Source organism: Dermochelys coriacea, chromosome 11 (genome assembly GCF_009764565.3).
Source record: "Dermochelys coriacea isolate rDerCor1 chromosome 11, rDerCor1.pri.v4, whole genome shotgun sequence".
Lineage (NCBI taxonomy): Eukaryota > Metazoa > Chordata > Testudines > Dermochelyidae > Dermochelys > Dermochelys coriacea.
This window is the reverse complement of record NC_050078.2, coordinates 18,626,577-18,640,929: the sequence shown is the minus strand read 5'-3', so window position 1 is coordinate 18,640,929 and position 14,353 is coordinate 18,626,577. Positions and strand designations below refer to the sequence as shown.

The window sequence follows — 14,353 nt, the reverse complement described above, 5'->3', positions numbered from 1 at the left end:
CTTGCAACCTCTGTGTCCATACTGAGAACTCATGATCAAAACCCATACGTCTCCCCCAATTCTGTCCACACCTCCACAGCCTTGGTTTATTATATGAATGGACTTCATTGTAGAACTGCCATGATCCCAGGGACACTTGGTAATGCTGGGTTTTTTTGGACCTTATAACAAAGATGGCATACTTCATCCTACACCATACTGTTCCTACAGCATGGAGATGGCTTGACTCTTCCTAGAAAACCCTACCTTGGGTTACTGATGGGCATTGTATCGAACCTGGGTCCCCAGTTCATCCCCCAGTTCTTACGGGAATTTCTCAGACTCCTTGGTATTGAATTCCTCACCTTGTCTTGCCTATCATCCACAGAGTAATGGGCAAACAGAGAAAGTCATTCAAATCTTGGAGGAATATCTTCACTGGTCTTTGAGTTACCACTCTCTTCCCCTGCTGTGCCATGCCAAATTTACATATAACAATGCAATGCAGGCCTCAATTCAGCATAACCCATTTGTCAAGGTTCCTTCCCCCTTGGAAAAGTCTTTCCCCCCAAAATCCTCACCAAAACCTTGCACCCCCCTGCTTGGGGAAGGCTTGATAAAAATCCTCACCAATTTGCATAGGTGACCACAGACCCAAACCCTTGGATCTTAAGAACAATGAAAAAAGCATTCAATTTCTTACAAGAAGAATTTTAATATAAGAAAAGGTAAAAAGAATCACCTCTGTAAAATCAGGATGGTAAATACCTTACAGGGTAATTATATTCAAAACATAGAGAATCCGTCTAGGCAAAAACTTAAGTTACAAGAAAGACACAAAGACAAGAATATTCATTCTATTCAGCACAGTCTAATTTCTCAGCCATTTAAAGAAATCATAATCTAATGCATATTTAGCTAGATTACTTACTAAATTCTAAGACACAATTCCTGTTCTGTCCCCGGCAAAAGCATCACAGAGACAGATCCTTTGTTTCTTCCTCCCTCCAGCTTTGAAAGTATCTTGTCTCCTCATTGGTCATTGTGGTCAGGTGCCAGCGAGGTTATCCTAGCTTCTTAACCCTTTACAGGTGAAAGGATTTTTCCTCTGGCCAGGAAGGATTTTAAAGGTGTTTATCCTTCCCTTTATATTTATGACACCATTCTTTTGCAAATTGCTTTCACTCCCACTTCCACCCAGACTGGCCCATGAGTTCCCCAGTATTGGCCACAGCAGATTTAGCCTCCTGCCTACCACAGATGCGCCAGGAGCTCAAACACTTGCAACACTTTCAGTCTGCCAAAGAAGCCTATAAGCACCAAATGGACCAGGATCATTAGGCTCTTTCCAATCTGGCCACAGGTGACAAGGTGTGGCTTTCTGCCCAGAACCTTAAATTGAACCATGTATCTGCCAAATTAGACTCCCAATACACTGACCCCTTCTGGATTACAGAATGGGTACACCCAGTGGCCTTCAGGTTACAGCTGCTCAAGTGCATGAAGATCCATCTCCTCTTTTATATGTCACTTTTAAAAAACCCTCCACTAAAAATCCAAACCCAAGCCAATCCAACCTGCCACTGACCCCCATAACAGTCCATGGACAGGAGGAGTGTGTGGTCTACTGAATCCTCACCCTTGGTTAGTTAGATTCCAGCATCTGGTGGACTGGGAAAGCTACAGTCTGGATGAATGGTCTTGGGAACCAATAGAGAACATCCATGCCCTGGACCTATTGCAAAAGTTCCACCAGACATACTCTGAGAACCTGCACCCCAAGGCCTTTGAGGGGGCAGGTACTGTCAGGAATCAGGGCCTGCAGTAGAACCAGTCTCCAGGCAGCCTAATGAGCACAGCTGGCCTGTAGTAGCTTCCTGTCTGGGTACATTGCCTGATTAGTTAGAAGAATCAGCAGAGTGATTCTTAAGCCCAGCAGCAGCAGCAGTTGTTCAGCAGCTGCTCAAAGCATTTACCTGTGGCTGCAATAGCTCCAGCTCCTGCTTTGTTCCCAGTCCTGCTCCAGCTCTGCTACTGCCATGGACCAGCTTTGCCCCTGTCCTGACTCATTCCATGTAACCCGGTCCTGATCCTCAGATCTGATTCCTGACTACTGACTCCTGCTCCAACCACTAGACACTACCAGCCACGTCCCAGTCATTGACACTCCGGTTCATACACCCAGAATGACTTTTTCTTTTTTGCCACGGTATCTCATTTTGTCTCTTATTTCATTGGTGATCCACTATAACTCCTAGATCATCTTCAGCAGTACTACTGCCTAGCCTGTTATTTCCCATTTTGTAGTTGTGCATTTGATTTTTTTCCTTCCTAAGTGTACTACTTCACATTTGTCTTTATTGGATTTCATCTTGTTGATTTCAGAACAATTCTCCAATTTATTTAGGTTTTTTTATTTTTAATCTTATCCGTCAAAGTGCTTGCAACTAGCTTTGCATCCTCTGTAAATTTTAGAAGCATACTCTCCACTCTGTTATTCAAGTCATTAATGAAAATAGTGAACAGTATGTGACTCAGAAATGACTCATGCAGAACTGCACTAGATATGTCTTTCCAGTTTGACAGCAAACCATTATAAATACTCTTTGAGTAGAGGTTTCAGACTGGTAGCCATGTTAGTCTGTATCAGCAAAAACAACCAGGCGTCCTTGAATACAGTTTCTCAACCAATTATGCACCCACCTTAGTATTTTCATCTAGACCACATTTTCCTTGTTTGCTTAAGATAATGCCCTGTGAGACTGTCAAAAGCTTTACTAAAATAAAAATAAGTCATATATACTCCTTTCTGCCCCACCCAGTAACCCTGTCAAAGAAAGAAAATAGGTTGCTTTGGCATAATTTGTTCTTAAGTAATAGCCAATATAGATTTGTTGTCATGCTATTATTCTCGAAGTGCCTACAAATTGATTGTTTAATAATTTGTTCAAGTATCTTCCCATATATCTAATTTAGACTGATGGTCTATAATTCCGCAAGTCCTCTTTGTTCTCTTTAAAAGAAAGATACCATGTTTGCCTTTATTCAATTCTCTGTGACCTCACCTGTTCTCTATGAGTTCTTGAAGATAATTGCATGTGCCTAATGATACACACGAGTGGTCTTTTTGAAGCCAAACTTAAAGTTAGGCACACGCTTACAGGATCAGGGCCTCTTGTCTCATCTGATAACATAATTCCACTAATTCTCCAGTTACTCACAGTCCTCCAGCGAAAACGTGGTAAACAATGTAATGTAAAAACAAGCAGGAAAAAAAAACTTGGCAGAAAGTTTTTTCATTTTTTTTAAATACATCATCAAAAACAAAGAAAGAGCTCAAACAAAGCTTTCTCCTTTATAGGCCACTTTTAAAATTAGGAATGCATATTTTCCTTTTGAGGCTATGTTCTGACACCCATACTCATATTAACTTGTACCTTCCTGCACAGAAATTAATTTTGGCTACTTCTGGAGCAAAGTACTGAAAGGTAGAATCTGTCTCTTTTGAGTCCAAATGTAAACTGTATTAGTTTTCACTGACTTGCAATTGATTTAAACTAACTGTAACTCTGCAAAACCTTTTCATTTTAATGTTATTATAAAACACTTTGATGGGAAAGCTTAAGTTGTTCTATCTGATTTATGATTAGTCCATTTCATTTTTGGAGTTACCTGATTTGTTCATCTCTTTAACCCGAACCTCTGGATTCCAGCAGTTCTCTTGGATAACTCTGAAAACTTTTCCCTCCTTCATCATTTTTGCCTCCCCCTGTGAAATGAAATTTTCATTACAGTAATACAGTTGTGTCAAGATATTATGGCCTAAATTCTACTGTGTTAAAAGTATGTGAGGCTACCAATGCCCCTCCAGTGCTAGAATTCAGGCCCTACATTTTTGTTCAATAGAAAAAAAAATCCAAAAAAAAATTTAGAAATGTTATTTGTAATGCAAAAGGACAATATCAAGGTCTCTTTTTATAATTTAAAAATAATCCTCTCTCTGTTGCTAATACCCTTTGTTATCCTCAAACAGTTTCCTTAACTAAAGTTTGTCCTCCATCATTCAGGCGCCTGAGTTTGACATCACAGTGATGCTTATAAGTGCTGTTTATTGACTATGAGCCAAGTTCTGCCGTCAGGTTTGTCCTATTCCTTTGGAAGTGAATGGGCTCAAAAACAATCTTAGTAACTCCAGAGAGAATTCAGAGTAACTCCATAAATTCAGTAGAGTACTGCAGATTCATCCTGTACAATTGAGATAGAATTAGCCCCAATGGAAGCTGCAGGTTGAATTTTCTTCTTAGAAATAAAAAAAAATAATACTGAAGCATTCATATCAGGGGAAAAGATCCAATATAAAACAATTATCTGAACTATAGCAGAACAGTTTTAATGCAAAGCCCTTTCAGGGTTATGTAGGTCAAAATATTATCAAGGTCACTAACTTTGACTGTGTCCCTTTAATTGTGAGAAGAGAGAGCGATGCATCACTTCTGACTTTAATTTTTGATTGGTTTGATAACTGGCCAAAGACACTGTGTAGTCACTGTCTTGTCAAATCAAGCCAAGGAAAATGAATGTTGCAACTGCTCATAGCCACATACTCTTATGGATATGTTATTAGAGCTAGTGATTCAACACCAAAAGCAACTCCAACAGCCAATTTTCCTATTGTTTTATTCTTAAACAAATTGACAAGATGTAATCCATCAATACCTGTAAAGTGAGAGTTCAGAGATACTCTTAGCTGCTTCTGTTGGGTAATGGGAATGCACGAAAGTTGAGCTATGGCAGACACCTGGATTAAGTTGTATCTGGACCCTGCAGATTCCACCTGTGTGTGGTAGGGAAGCATGGGTGTAGAGCAGACATGTTGGGGGCGAGGAGTGATGGGATCTGCGATTACACTGATTTAGAGGCTGGGAACCCCTCTGTAAAGGGTATGGAAGAATAGCACAGTGGATGGCAGCTAGATGCAATGAATGCCTAAAGCCTGCTCCAATATGAGGGGGCACATTCTCTCCAACCCATATAGAATCATAGAATCATAGAATCATAGAATATCAGGGTTGGAAGGGACCCCAGAAGGTCATCTAGTCCAACCCCCTGCTCAAAGCAGGACCAAGTCCCAGTTAAATCATCCTAGCCAGGGCTTTGTCAAGCCTGACCTTAAAAACCTCTAAGGAAGGAGATTCTACCACCTCCCTAGGTAACGCATTCCAGTGTTTCACCACCCTCTTAGTGAAAAAGTTTTTCCTAATATCCAATCTAAACCTCCCCCATTGCAACTTGAGACCATTACTCCTCGTTCTGTCATCTGCTACCATTGAGAACAGTCTAGAGCCATCCTCTTTGAAACCCCCTTTCAGGTAGTTGAAAGCAGCTATCAAATCCCCCCTCATTCTTCTCTTCTGCAGACTGAACAATCCCAGCTCCCTCAGCCTCTCCTCGTAAGTCATGTGCTCTAGACCCCTAATCATTTTTGTTGCCCTTCGCTGTACTCTTTCCAATTTATCCACATCCTTCTTGTAGTGTGGGGCCCAAAACTGGACACAGTACTCCAGATGAGGCCTCACCAGTGTCGAATAGAGGGGAACGATCACGTCCCTCGATCTGCTCGCTATGCCCCTACTTATACATCCCAAAATGCCATTGGCCTTCTTGGCAACAAGGGCACACTGCTGACTCATATCCAGCTTCTCGTCCACTGTCACCCCTAGGTCCTTTTCCGCAGAACTGCTGCCGAGCCATTCGGTCCCTAGTCTGTAGCGGTGCATTGGATTCTTCCATCCTAAGTGCAGGACCCTGCACTTATCCTTATTGAACCTCATTAGATTTCTTTTGGCCCAATCTTCCAATTTGTCTAGGTCCTTCTGTATCCTATCCCTCCCCTCCAGCGTATCTACCACTCCTCCCAGTTTAGTATCATCCGCAAATTTGCTGAGAGTGCAATCCACACCATCCTCCAGATCATTTATGAAGATATTGAACAAAACGGGCCCCAGGACCGACCCCTGGGGCACTCCACTTGACACCGGCTGCCAACTAGACATGGAGCCATTGATCACTACCCGTTGAGCCCGACAATCTAGCCAGCTTTCTACCCACCTTATAGTGCATTCATCCAGCCCATACTTCCTTAACTTGCTGACAAGAATGCTGTGGGAGACCGTGTCAAAAGCTTTGCTAAAGTCAAGAAACAATACATCCACTGCTTTCCCTTCATCCACAGAACCAGTAATCTCATCATAAAAGGCGATTAGATTAGTCAGGCATGACCTTCCCTTGGTGAATCCATGCTGACTGTTCCTGATCACTTTCCTCTCCTCTAAGTGCTTCAGGATTGATTCTTTGAGGACCTGCTCCATGATTTTTCCAGGGACTGAGGTGAGGCTGACCGGCCTGTAGTTCCCAGGATCCTCCTTCTTCCCTTTTTTAAAGATGGGCACTACATTAGCCTTTTTCCAGTCATCCGGGACTTCCCCCGTTCGCCACGAGTTTTCAAAGATAATGGCCAAGGGCTCTGCAATCACAGCCGCCAATTCCCTCAGCACTCTCGGATGCAATTCGTCCGGCCCCATGGACTTGTGCACGTCCAGCTTTTCTAAATAGTCCCTAACCACCTCTATCTCTACAGAGGGCTGGCCATCTCTTCCCCATTTTGTGATGCCCAGCACAGCAGTCTGGGAGCTGACCTTGTTAGTGAAAACAGAGGCAAAAAAAGCATTGAGTACATTAGCTTTTTCCACATCCTCTGTCACTAGCTTGCCTCCCTCATTCAGTAAGGGGCCCACACTTTCCTTGGCTTTCTTCTTGTTGCCAACATACCTGAAGAAACCCTTCTTGTTACTCTTGACATCTCTTGCTAGCTGCAGCTCCAGGTGCGATTTGGCCCTCCTGATATCTTTCCTACATGCCCGAGCAATATTTTTATACTCTTCCCTGGTCATATGTCCAACCTTCCACTTCTTGTAAGCTTCTTTTTTATGTTTAAGATCCGCTAAGATTTCACCATTAAGCCAAGCTGGTCGCCTGCCATATTTACTATTCTTTCGACTCATCGGGATGGTTTGTCCCTGTAACCTCAACAGGGATTCCTTGAAATACAGCCAGCTCTCCTGGACTCCCTTCCCTTTCATGTTAGTCCCCCAGGGGATCCTGGCCATCTGTTCCCTGAGGGAGTCAAAGTCTGCTTTCCTGAAGTCCAGGGTCCGTATCCTGCTGCTTACCTTTCTTCCCTGCGTCAGGATCCTGAACTCAACCAACTCATGGTCACTGCCTCCCAGATTCCCATCCACTTTTGCTTCCCCCACTAATTCTACCCGGTTTGTGAGCAGCAGGTCAAGAAAAGCGCTCCCCCTAGTTGGCTCCCCTAGCACTTGCACCAGGAAATTGTCCCCTACGCTTTCCAAAAACTTCCTGGATTGTCTATGCACCGCTGTATTGCTCTCCCAGCAGATATCAGGAAAATTAAAGTCACCCATGAGAATCAGGGCATGCGATCTAGTAGCTTCCGTGAGTTGCCGGAAGAAAGCCTCATCCACCTCATCCCCCTGGTCCGGTGGTCTATAGCAGACTCCCACCATGACATCACTCTTGTTGCACACACTTCTAAACTTAATCCAGAGACACTCAGGTTTTTCCACAGTTTCGTACCGGAGCTCTGAGCAGTCATACTGCTCCCTTACATATAGTGCTACTCCCCCACCTTTTCTGCCCTGCCTGTCCTTCCTGAACAGTTTATAACCATCCATGACTGTACTCCAGTCATGTGAGTTATCCCACCAAGTCTCTGTTATTCCAATCACGTCATAATTCCTTGACATCACCAGGACCTCCAGTTCTCCCTGCTTGTTTCCAAGGCTTTGTGCATTTGTATATAAGCACTTGAGATAACCTGTTGATCGCCCCTCATTCCCAGTATGAGGCAGGAGCCCTCCCCTCACAGATATCTAGTTTCCTCCCCCAACACACAAAATCAGTTGACTGATGCTCCTGGAGGAGAGGTGAATTTCACTCATTGTACACCTACTCTGCAATATAAAATAACAGTTAATTCAGACTATTCCTTATGATGAACATAGACATAAAATTTCTTAAATTAATAAAATTACACTCGTTGTAGCAGGCATACTCAGTTGCATGTCTCCTCTCTATGAGGAGTCAGGTTGTTTTTAACTTTAAATTTGTTATTAGCTTCATACATCATTCACAAATATATTTCCCTGATAAATATTTTAAAACATCTTTTTTCTCTCTCCCTTTCTGTGCCACCTTGGCAGGTTGCCAGAATGAGCTGGCAGCAATATCACAGTTTGAGAAAATGACTCCCAATGTTATAGACAGTAATTACAACTCAACAGTCCTGTTTCTCTGGCAAAATCCTTTGAAGTCTGTTAGAATTGATTTTCCAAATAGAAGGGGATATCTTAGGCATACATTCCAATACATTTTAAAAATCCAGTATCAAGCCACTATTGATTATTGTGTAATATGCATGATATTGGTGGTAAGGGAAAGACCCAGCAGAACTGAAGATTTTGTCATATAGAAATAGACTATGTGCCCTTTATTGAGTTGCCACTGGGAGTATTTCAGTGAGCAAAGTAGACTTTCAATTCTTTCTTCAGACTTTGCTAGCCTCTAAAGATCTCATATGTATTTTCTTCTTAATACTGAAAACAATGTTAGACAGATTTTAATTTCACCAAGGGACCTATCTACTGTTAATACATAAATACTGAAAGATAAAAAGAAACCCTTTCTAGACAATGTCAGGCTATGCAATATGAAAGAGTTTCTAATAAGCTAAGTGCCAGGCTACAAAGAATTGGAATTGCTGCTTTCACCTGCGTTAATTGAATTTTCTGTGATCATGGATGTGCCATTGATCAATCCTGAACCCTCATATTTGTGTGTAAACTCGGGAAAAGCCTGATTTACAGAACAAACTGGCGTTCTTCTTATTCACCTGACTAAATTCACTCAGCTCAATGAGATTACCCATATGAGAAGCAAGATTTGGCCCAACAAAAAAATGAGAGCTGGAAATCCAGTTATATTGCTACAGTCTCTGGACACTATCACTAAAATGCACATGATCCAGACACTTTTAAAATACAAAATTATAAAGTAATTTTGTAAAGTTAATTGGAAACAGTTCTCTGAGGTTTTGCAGTAATGATAAACACATGGATCCTGAGGAAATTGTTCATGTTTCCAAAGCAATGGCTAGAGAGAAGCCGTCAGACAAGGTACTATGAGACCTCTATTCTCAAGGCTTAATCAATTTACCTAGGACATAACTTAAGATTTGTAAGACATCTCCTCCTAACAGCACCTGTTGTTTTATGCTTTAACAAATTTATGTGAAAATTAAGAGACAGATTTAAAAATCAGTTGTCTAAAATCAATTGAGCTACATGGCAAAGTTTCCCATCATCAGGCTCATCAGTTTCATTCAGAATTTCACTCCTTTGAAAAAATACATAATTAATTTTTGTATGGTTTGATTATTTTTTACTGACTCTTATGAGAAGCTTTTTCCTCCTCTCATCCTAAAACACATTTTCCGTTCTCCAGTTTTGTGCAAAGGACTTTACTCTATTCCCTCCCAAAGACAGTAACATCCAACCTACTCTGACAGAAGCAGCACTGGATAGCCCATAGTGTTGCTACTACTAGCTTGCCACAGGATTCCAACTGAATCTTTAAAAAATTCCATGGTTTATAATCCCAGTGATGTTGATGACATTGGAATGTTCTTGTAATAAACAGATGTTGCATTTTATCAAACTCCTCATTTTCATTACTCATGTGTGCTCACACACATGCACACACACAGATACAGACACAGACACACATAGGCTGTGATTTTTCCAGGTGCCAAGGGATTTGGATGTCCACTTCCCGTTATGGAGCCCGGGCTATAGATTATATATTAATTATATGGATTACTTAAGAATTCCCAGTTATCACTTTCAGGGTTGACAGGTTCTTATCCCAAGATCAGTATTATTCACATCTAGTAAGATTAATAGGAAAATTCCTAAATTCATCAGGTAGCTTGGAAAGTCTCAATCTATGTTTTATATAGCACATGTATTAGTTATAATTCTTGTGAGAATCATGGGAGTGAGGTTTTTTTTTTCCAAAGAGCAGCTCAGTTACTGTCTTCATGCGACTAAACCTGAAGGGGATGCTGAGGCAACACCCTGAAAATGCCAAGCACTAGATATTTATTCTTTTTGTGTCGTTGTGTAGGTCACTCAAATATCACTCATCCCTCTCTCTCTCAGTTCAGAGCTCCTATTTGGAAGTCATGTCTGAACCTCAGAAGATGGGAGCAGATTAACTCTAATTCTGTCTTGTTAAACTCACCACCTAAACTGCCAACCATTTAATAATGTAACTGGTTGTAGTTAGTTGACTTAAATGGGAGTGTGCACATGCTTAAAGTAAAGCATGTGCTCAAGCTCTTAGCTAGTCTAAGGACATCTCTTCTTTTTGCACTCTCAGCTGTGCTCCTTGTGTCTTGCTGCTCACTGTATCTAAATCATTCTTCCTATTCTTACTCACTAGATACCTCTTCCTTTTCTTCAGATCCTTCCTTAGCTAACTACCTATGCATCATCTCAGTGTGAACACCTCACAGTCATTAATAGATTGTATCGGTGTGGCAGGGATATTGGAAACTGAGGAGGAGCCGCACAGGAAGTATATGGCTGTGATGTGAACTGAATACAAGTTTCTTAAGTCCAGTCCAGTTCCCTGTGTACTCGATCATCCTCCTTATCCCTCCTCTTCAAGCATCCACTCTTCCTTTCTCAACATAATAAAATCCTGCGACCCAATCCAACACCTACTGAAGTCAGTGGAAAGCTCCCATTGACTTCACTGGGCAATTGGATCAGGCTCCTGAAGTGTTAGCTTGCCTCTTTGCTTGTGTTCATTTGTCCTGTATTATTTACCTCCTCAGGGCAGGCTTTGTGCCTTGTGTGTAAACTTATGGCGCTATAAAATATTTTATTTATTATTATTCCCAACAAATTATTCTTAAATTTTATGTTAAGGGGTCAATTGTTGCTAGCTTTGCACAGGTCTGTGAGGGATAAGGAGAGGGTATAAGGAACCTTCCCTTCCTTGTAAACCTGAGGGGGCTGGATGTATTGGCAGTCCCTGCGCTCCACTGAGGGCCATCACTGCTCCAGGCTAGTTCTATTAATAATGCTAATCTCTCCAGAAGGCTGGGGGCCTGGGAAGGGAGCTGGCTCATCCTAGAAGGGAGTGTATGTGTTCTCTCTGTGCTGCTAGTGGCATCTTGAGATACAATGCATTCTGTATCGCCTGCTGAGGCAGGTCACTTTTGCATTACCTCCTGCTGCAGGTTCTGGTTATATACACCTCAACTAGAGCAGGTGGGAAAAAAAATCAGAAAAATGAGTTTTTCAATGGAATTTGCCATTTTATCAAAACCCAAATGTCCTACAGAGATGGTTTGATTTTGACAGCCTTCTGACTAAACACTCCCTGCCACATAGTTGTCCTGGAGCCCACCTGACTCCTCGGTTGCCTGCCTGCAAGTTGGGGATCCCCAGGCTCCCACGGTCAGCAGCAGCTTACAAGGCGGACTGCCTCAGAACTTCATTCCCATTTGGGGAGAATTATGGGGGTTTTATTGAAAATTGAAACAAAGCCAGATTTTGAAATAACAAAATCCTCTGGAAAATGGAATTACCTTTCTTCGCACAGATTTAGCCACGGAACTGAAAAATCAATTATGCACACAGCTCCGTGTACAGTATGGTCCCAAAAGGATGCATACTGTTCCAACTGAAACCACTGTTCTGTCTTTGCTGTCCTTGTTATAAAGCTGAGGAATGAATTACTCTTTCTTCTTTTTGAAAGTTCTTTGTTCTAGTTCTTTAACTTCTATAAAAATATGATGAGATAGTTCTATTTGTGTTTTCTTTTCCTTCTATAATGACAGGTTTCAGAGTAGCAGCCGTGTTAGTCTGTATCTGCAAAAAGAAAAGGAGGACTTGTGGCACCTTAGAGACTAACAAATTTATTTGAGCATAAGCTTTCGTGAGCTACAGCTTACTTCATCGGATGCATCCGCCTTTTCCTTCTAGACAGCCATATAATGTCAGAAGATCTGGGTCAATTTCTAGGTTAAGTTCTAAAATTGGTGATTCTATAGAAAAAAAAGTTTTTAATTTGATCTAAGTTATGCTTTTTTATTATTAAAATCTGTTTTTTAGAACTAGCCATTCTGAATACAGTAGAACCTCAGAGTTACGAAAACCTTGGGAATGGAGGCTGTTCATAATTCTGAAATGTTCGTGACTCTGAACAAAATGTTATGGTAGCTCTTTCAAAAGTTTACAACTGAACATTGACTTAATACAGTTTTGAAACTACTATGCAGAAAAAAATGCTGCTTTCCCTTTATTTTTTTATTTTTTTAATTTAATTTTTGGTATTTACTTTTTTTTTTTGTCTCTGCTGCTGCCTGGTTCCAAATGAGGTGTGCAGTTGACTTGACAGTTCATAACTCTGGTGTTCATAACTCTGAGGTTCTACTATATTAGGCTGAGGTAATTATGAAGACTGCTAGATAATGTGTCAAATTGAGATGAGAAGAAAGTTAGGTCATTTTATACCCTATCTCAGTCCTTTAACAGAAAGATCTATGGTGATATTTCAGTGTTTGGAGTAATCTTGCTTCCTAAAAAGGTGTACCTTAATGACACGGTAAGTTAAACATTGGCACTCTACTTTTTAAAGGGTACAGGTGGCTGACACCACAATAATGCCTTAGGGAATGAGAACCACCGTACCTTGCAACAGTGATCCAGTTGAACCCATCCGCCATAACCATATCTCTGTGAAGGGAGAAAGAAAAGGCCATTGATTAGACAGTGGTATGGAATGAAAATCAAAGGCTCAGTTCATGGAGCAAGACAGATCCAAGTGCAAGATGAACCTCATGGATAAAGCTTTCCCTCCCAAATAGCGGCATATCTCTCAGGTGGACCCAGAATAGGACAAAGAGGAGGGAGAAGTAAGCAGCAAGAAAGAAACTCAGAGTCACGAAGGAAAGAAGAGGAGGAGAATAACTAAAATAAAATAAATAAAACAAAAATATCCACTGCACCAGTGTGGAAGAGACCATAGCCTTCTGTGGGAATGCCAGCTGCTTAGGTACCCTAGATAGTCATCTAAGAAGTAGTTAAGACAGACTCATCCCCTTTTAAGAGTCTTTTCCACTGACTTCTTGAATTTCTGATTCATTTTCATGGTTAATATCCTTTTAGAGCTTTATTAGCTAATGGTGGATGCAAAACCATATCTTCTTTAGGCTGTCAAAAGTGGGAACGTTTCATCTGATGAAAGGCAGCTGGGAAGGGTGGTGCACTTACATACTTATGGTGTACAAATGGTGTTAATTAGCATCGCTTCACTGAATTGAGTGGAACTACATTGATTTACACCAGCTGAGGATCTAACACAGTATATATGCCTCTATGTTTGGGAGAATCCACGTCATATGCGGTGTGTATTACATGCACCTATGTAGCTGTACTTCATCCACATAACCTTACACACGCCCTCATTTAGCATTCAACTAGCTATTCAACACAGCACTCTTCACAATGATGTTATCTTCATCTGCACAGTGTTTTCTGTTCCCAAGATGTACATATGACAGATTCAGTTAGGGAAGGTTAAGAGATTTTCACCTGAAAACCTCAGTTAAATACCCTGGATTTGGAGAAAGCTTCTTGAAGCTCTGAATACATATCCAGAACAGATAATAACAACTGAGAATTGCCAGTCCCCCCTTACCCCCACGAATAAGTTAATAAAATGGTTAAAGAGTAAATGTTACATGACAAATTAACTGAACAGTATAGATAGAAAATATTAGAGGAACATTTGATGAAATGTGTGTGGAAATCTGACAGTGGTTTCCAAACATCTTGCCACTTTAGACAAGTTATTAAGATTGATAAGAAAAACTGTATTTTACCATTAGCTATAAGACAAACTTCCAAGTATTTATGTCATTTTGTATTGTTTATGATGCTTTTCTCCTTAAAAAAGGCAGGCATTCGTAAACCATAAATAAATACTCCGAACCCAAGGGTATATCTAGAAAGCTGAACATTTGCATTATTTTTGGAGTGTAGCCAATTACTGAATAGCACCAGTAAGATCAGCTGGTGAACTTTCACAGTTATTATAGTAGCAAAAAGAAAAGGAGTACTTGTGGCACCTTAGAGACTAACACATTTATTTGAGCATAAGCTCTCTCGTTGGAGTCTGTTTTTGAAGTTTTTTTGTAGCAATATTTGTACATTGGTCAAAC

The 14,353-nt window shown here is 41.0% G+C and overlaps 1 protein-coding gene and 1 long non-coding RNA gene across 3 annotated transcripts in view; one reads left to right on the top strand and one right to left on the bottom strand.

Moving 5' to 3' along the window:
* The window catches only part of LOC122458072, a 92,774-nt gene that overhangs the window by 64,025 nt on the left and 14,396 nt on the right, over positions 1 to 14,353 (top strand). The gene's annotated exons all lie outside the window — the stretch shown is intronic.
* The window catches only part of ACMSD (aminocarboxymuconate semialdehyde decarboxylase), a 66,883-nt gene that overhangs the window by 46,613 nt on the left and 5,917 nt on the right, over positions 1 to 14,353 (bottom strand). The window contains exons 2-3 of one of the 2 annotated variants that reach the window (XM_038421868.2): positions 12,822 to 12,866; positions 3,652 to 3,748 (exon numbers count right to left, since the gene is read on the bottom strand). In XM_038421868.2, the coding sequence (XP_038277796.1) occupies positions 3,652 to 3,748; positions 12,822 to 12,866 (142 nt within the window). Of the gene's footprint in view, positions 1 to 3,651; positions 3,749 to 11,716; positions 11,990 to 12,821; positions 12,867 to 14,353 lie in introns of those variants that run through there. The other variant, XM_038421872.2, reaches the window with a different exon arrangement.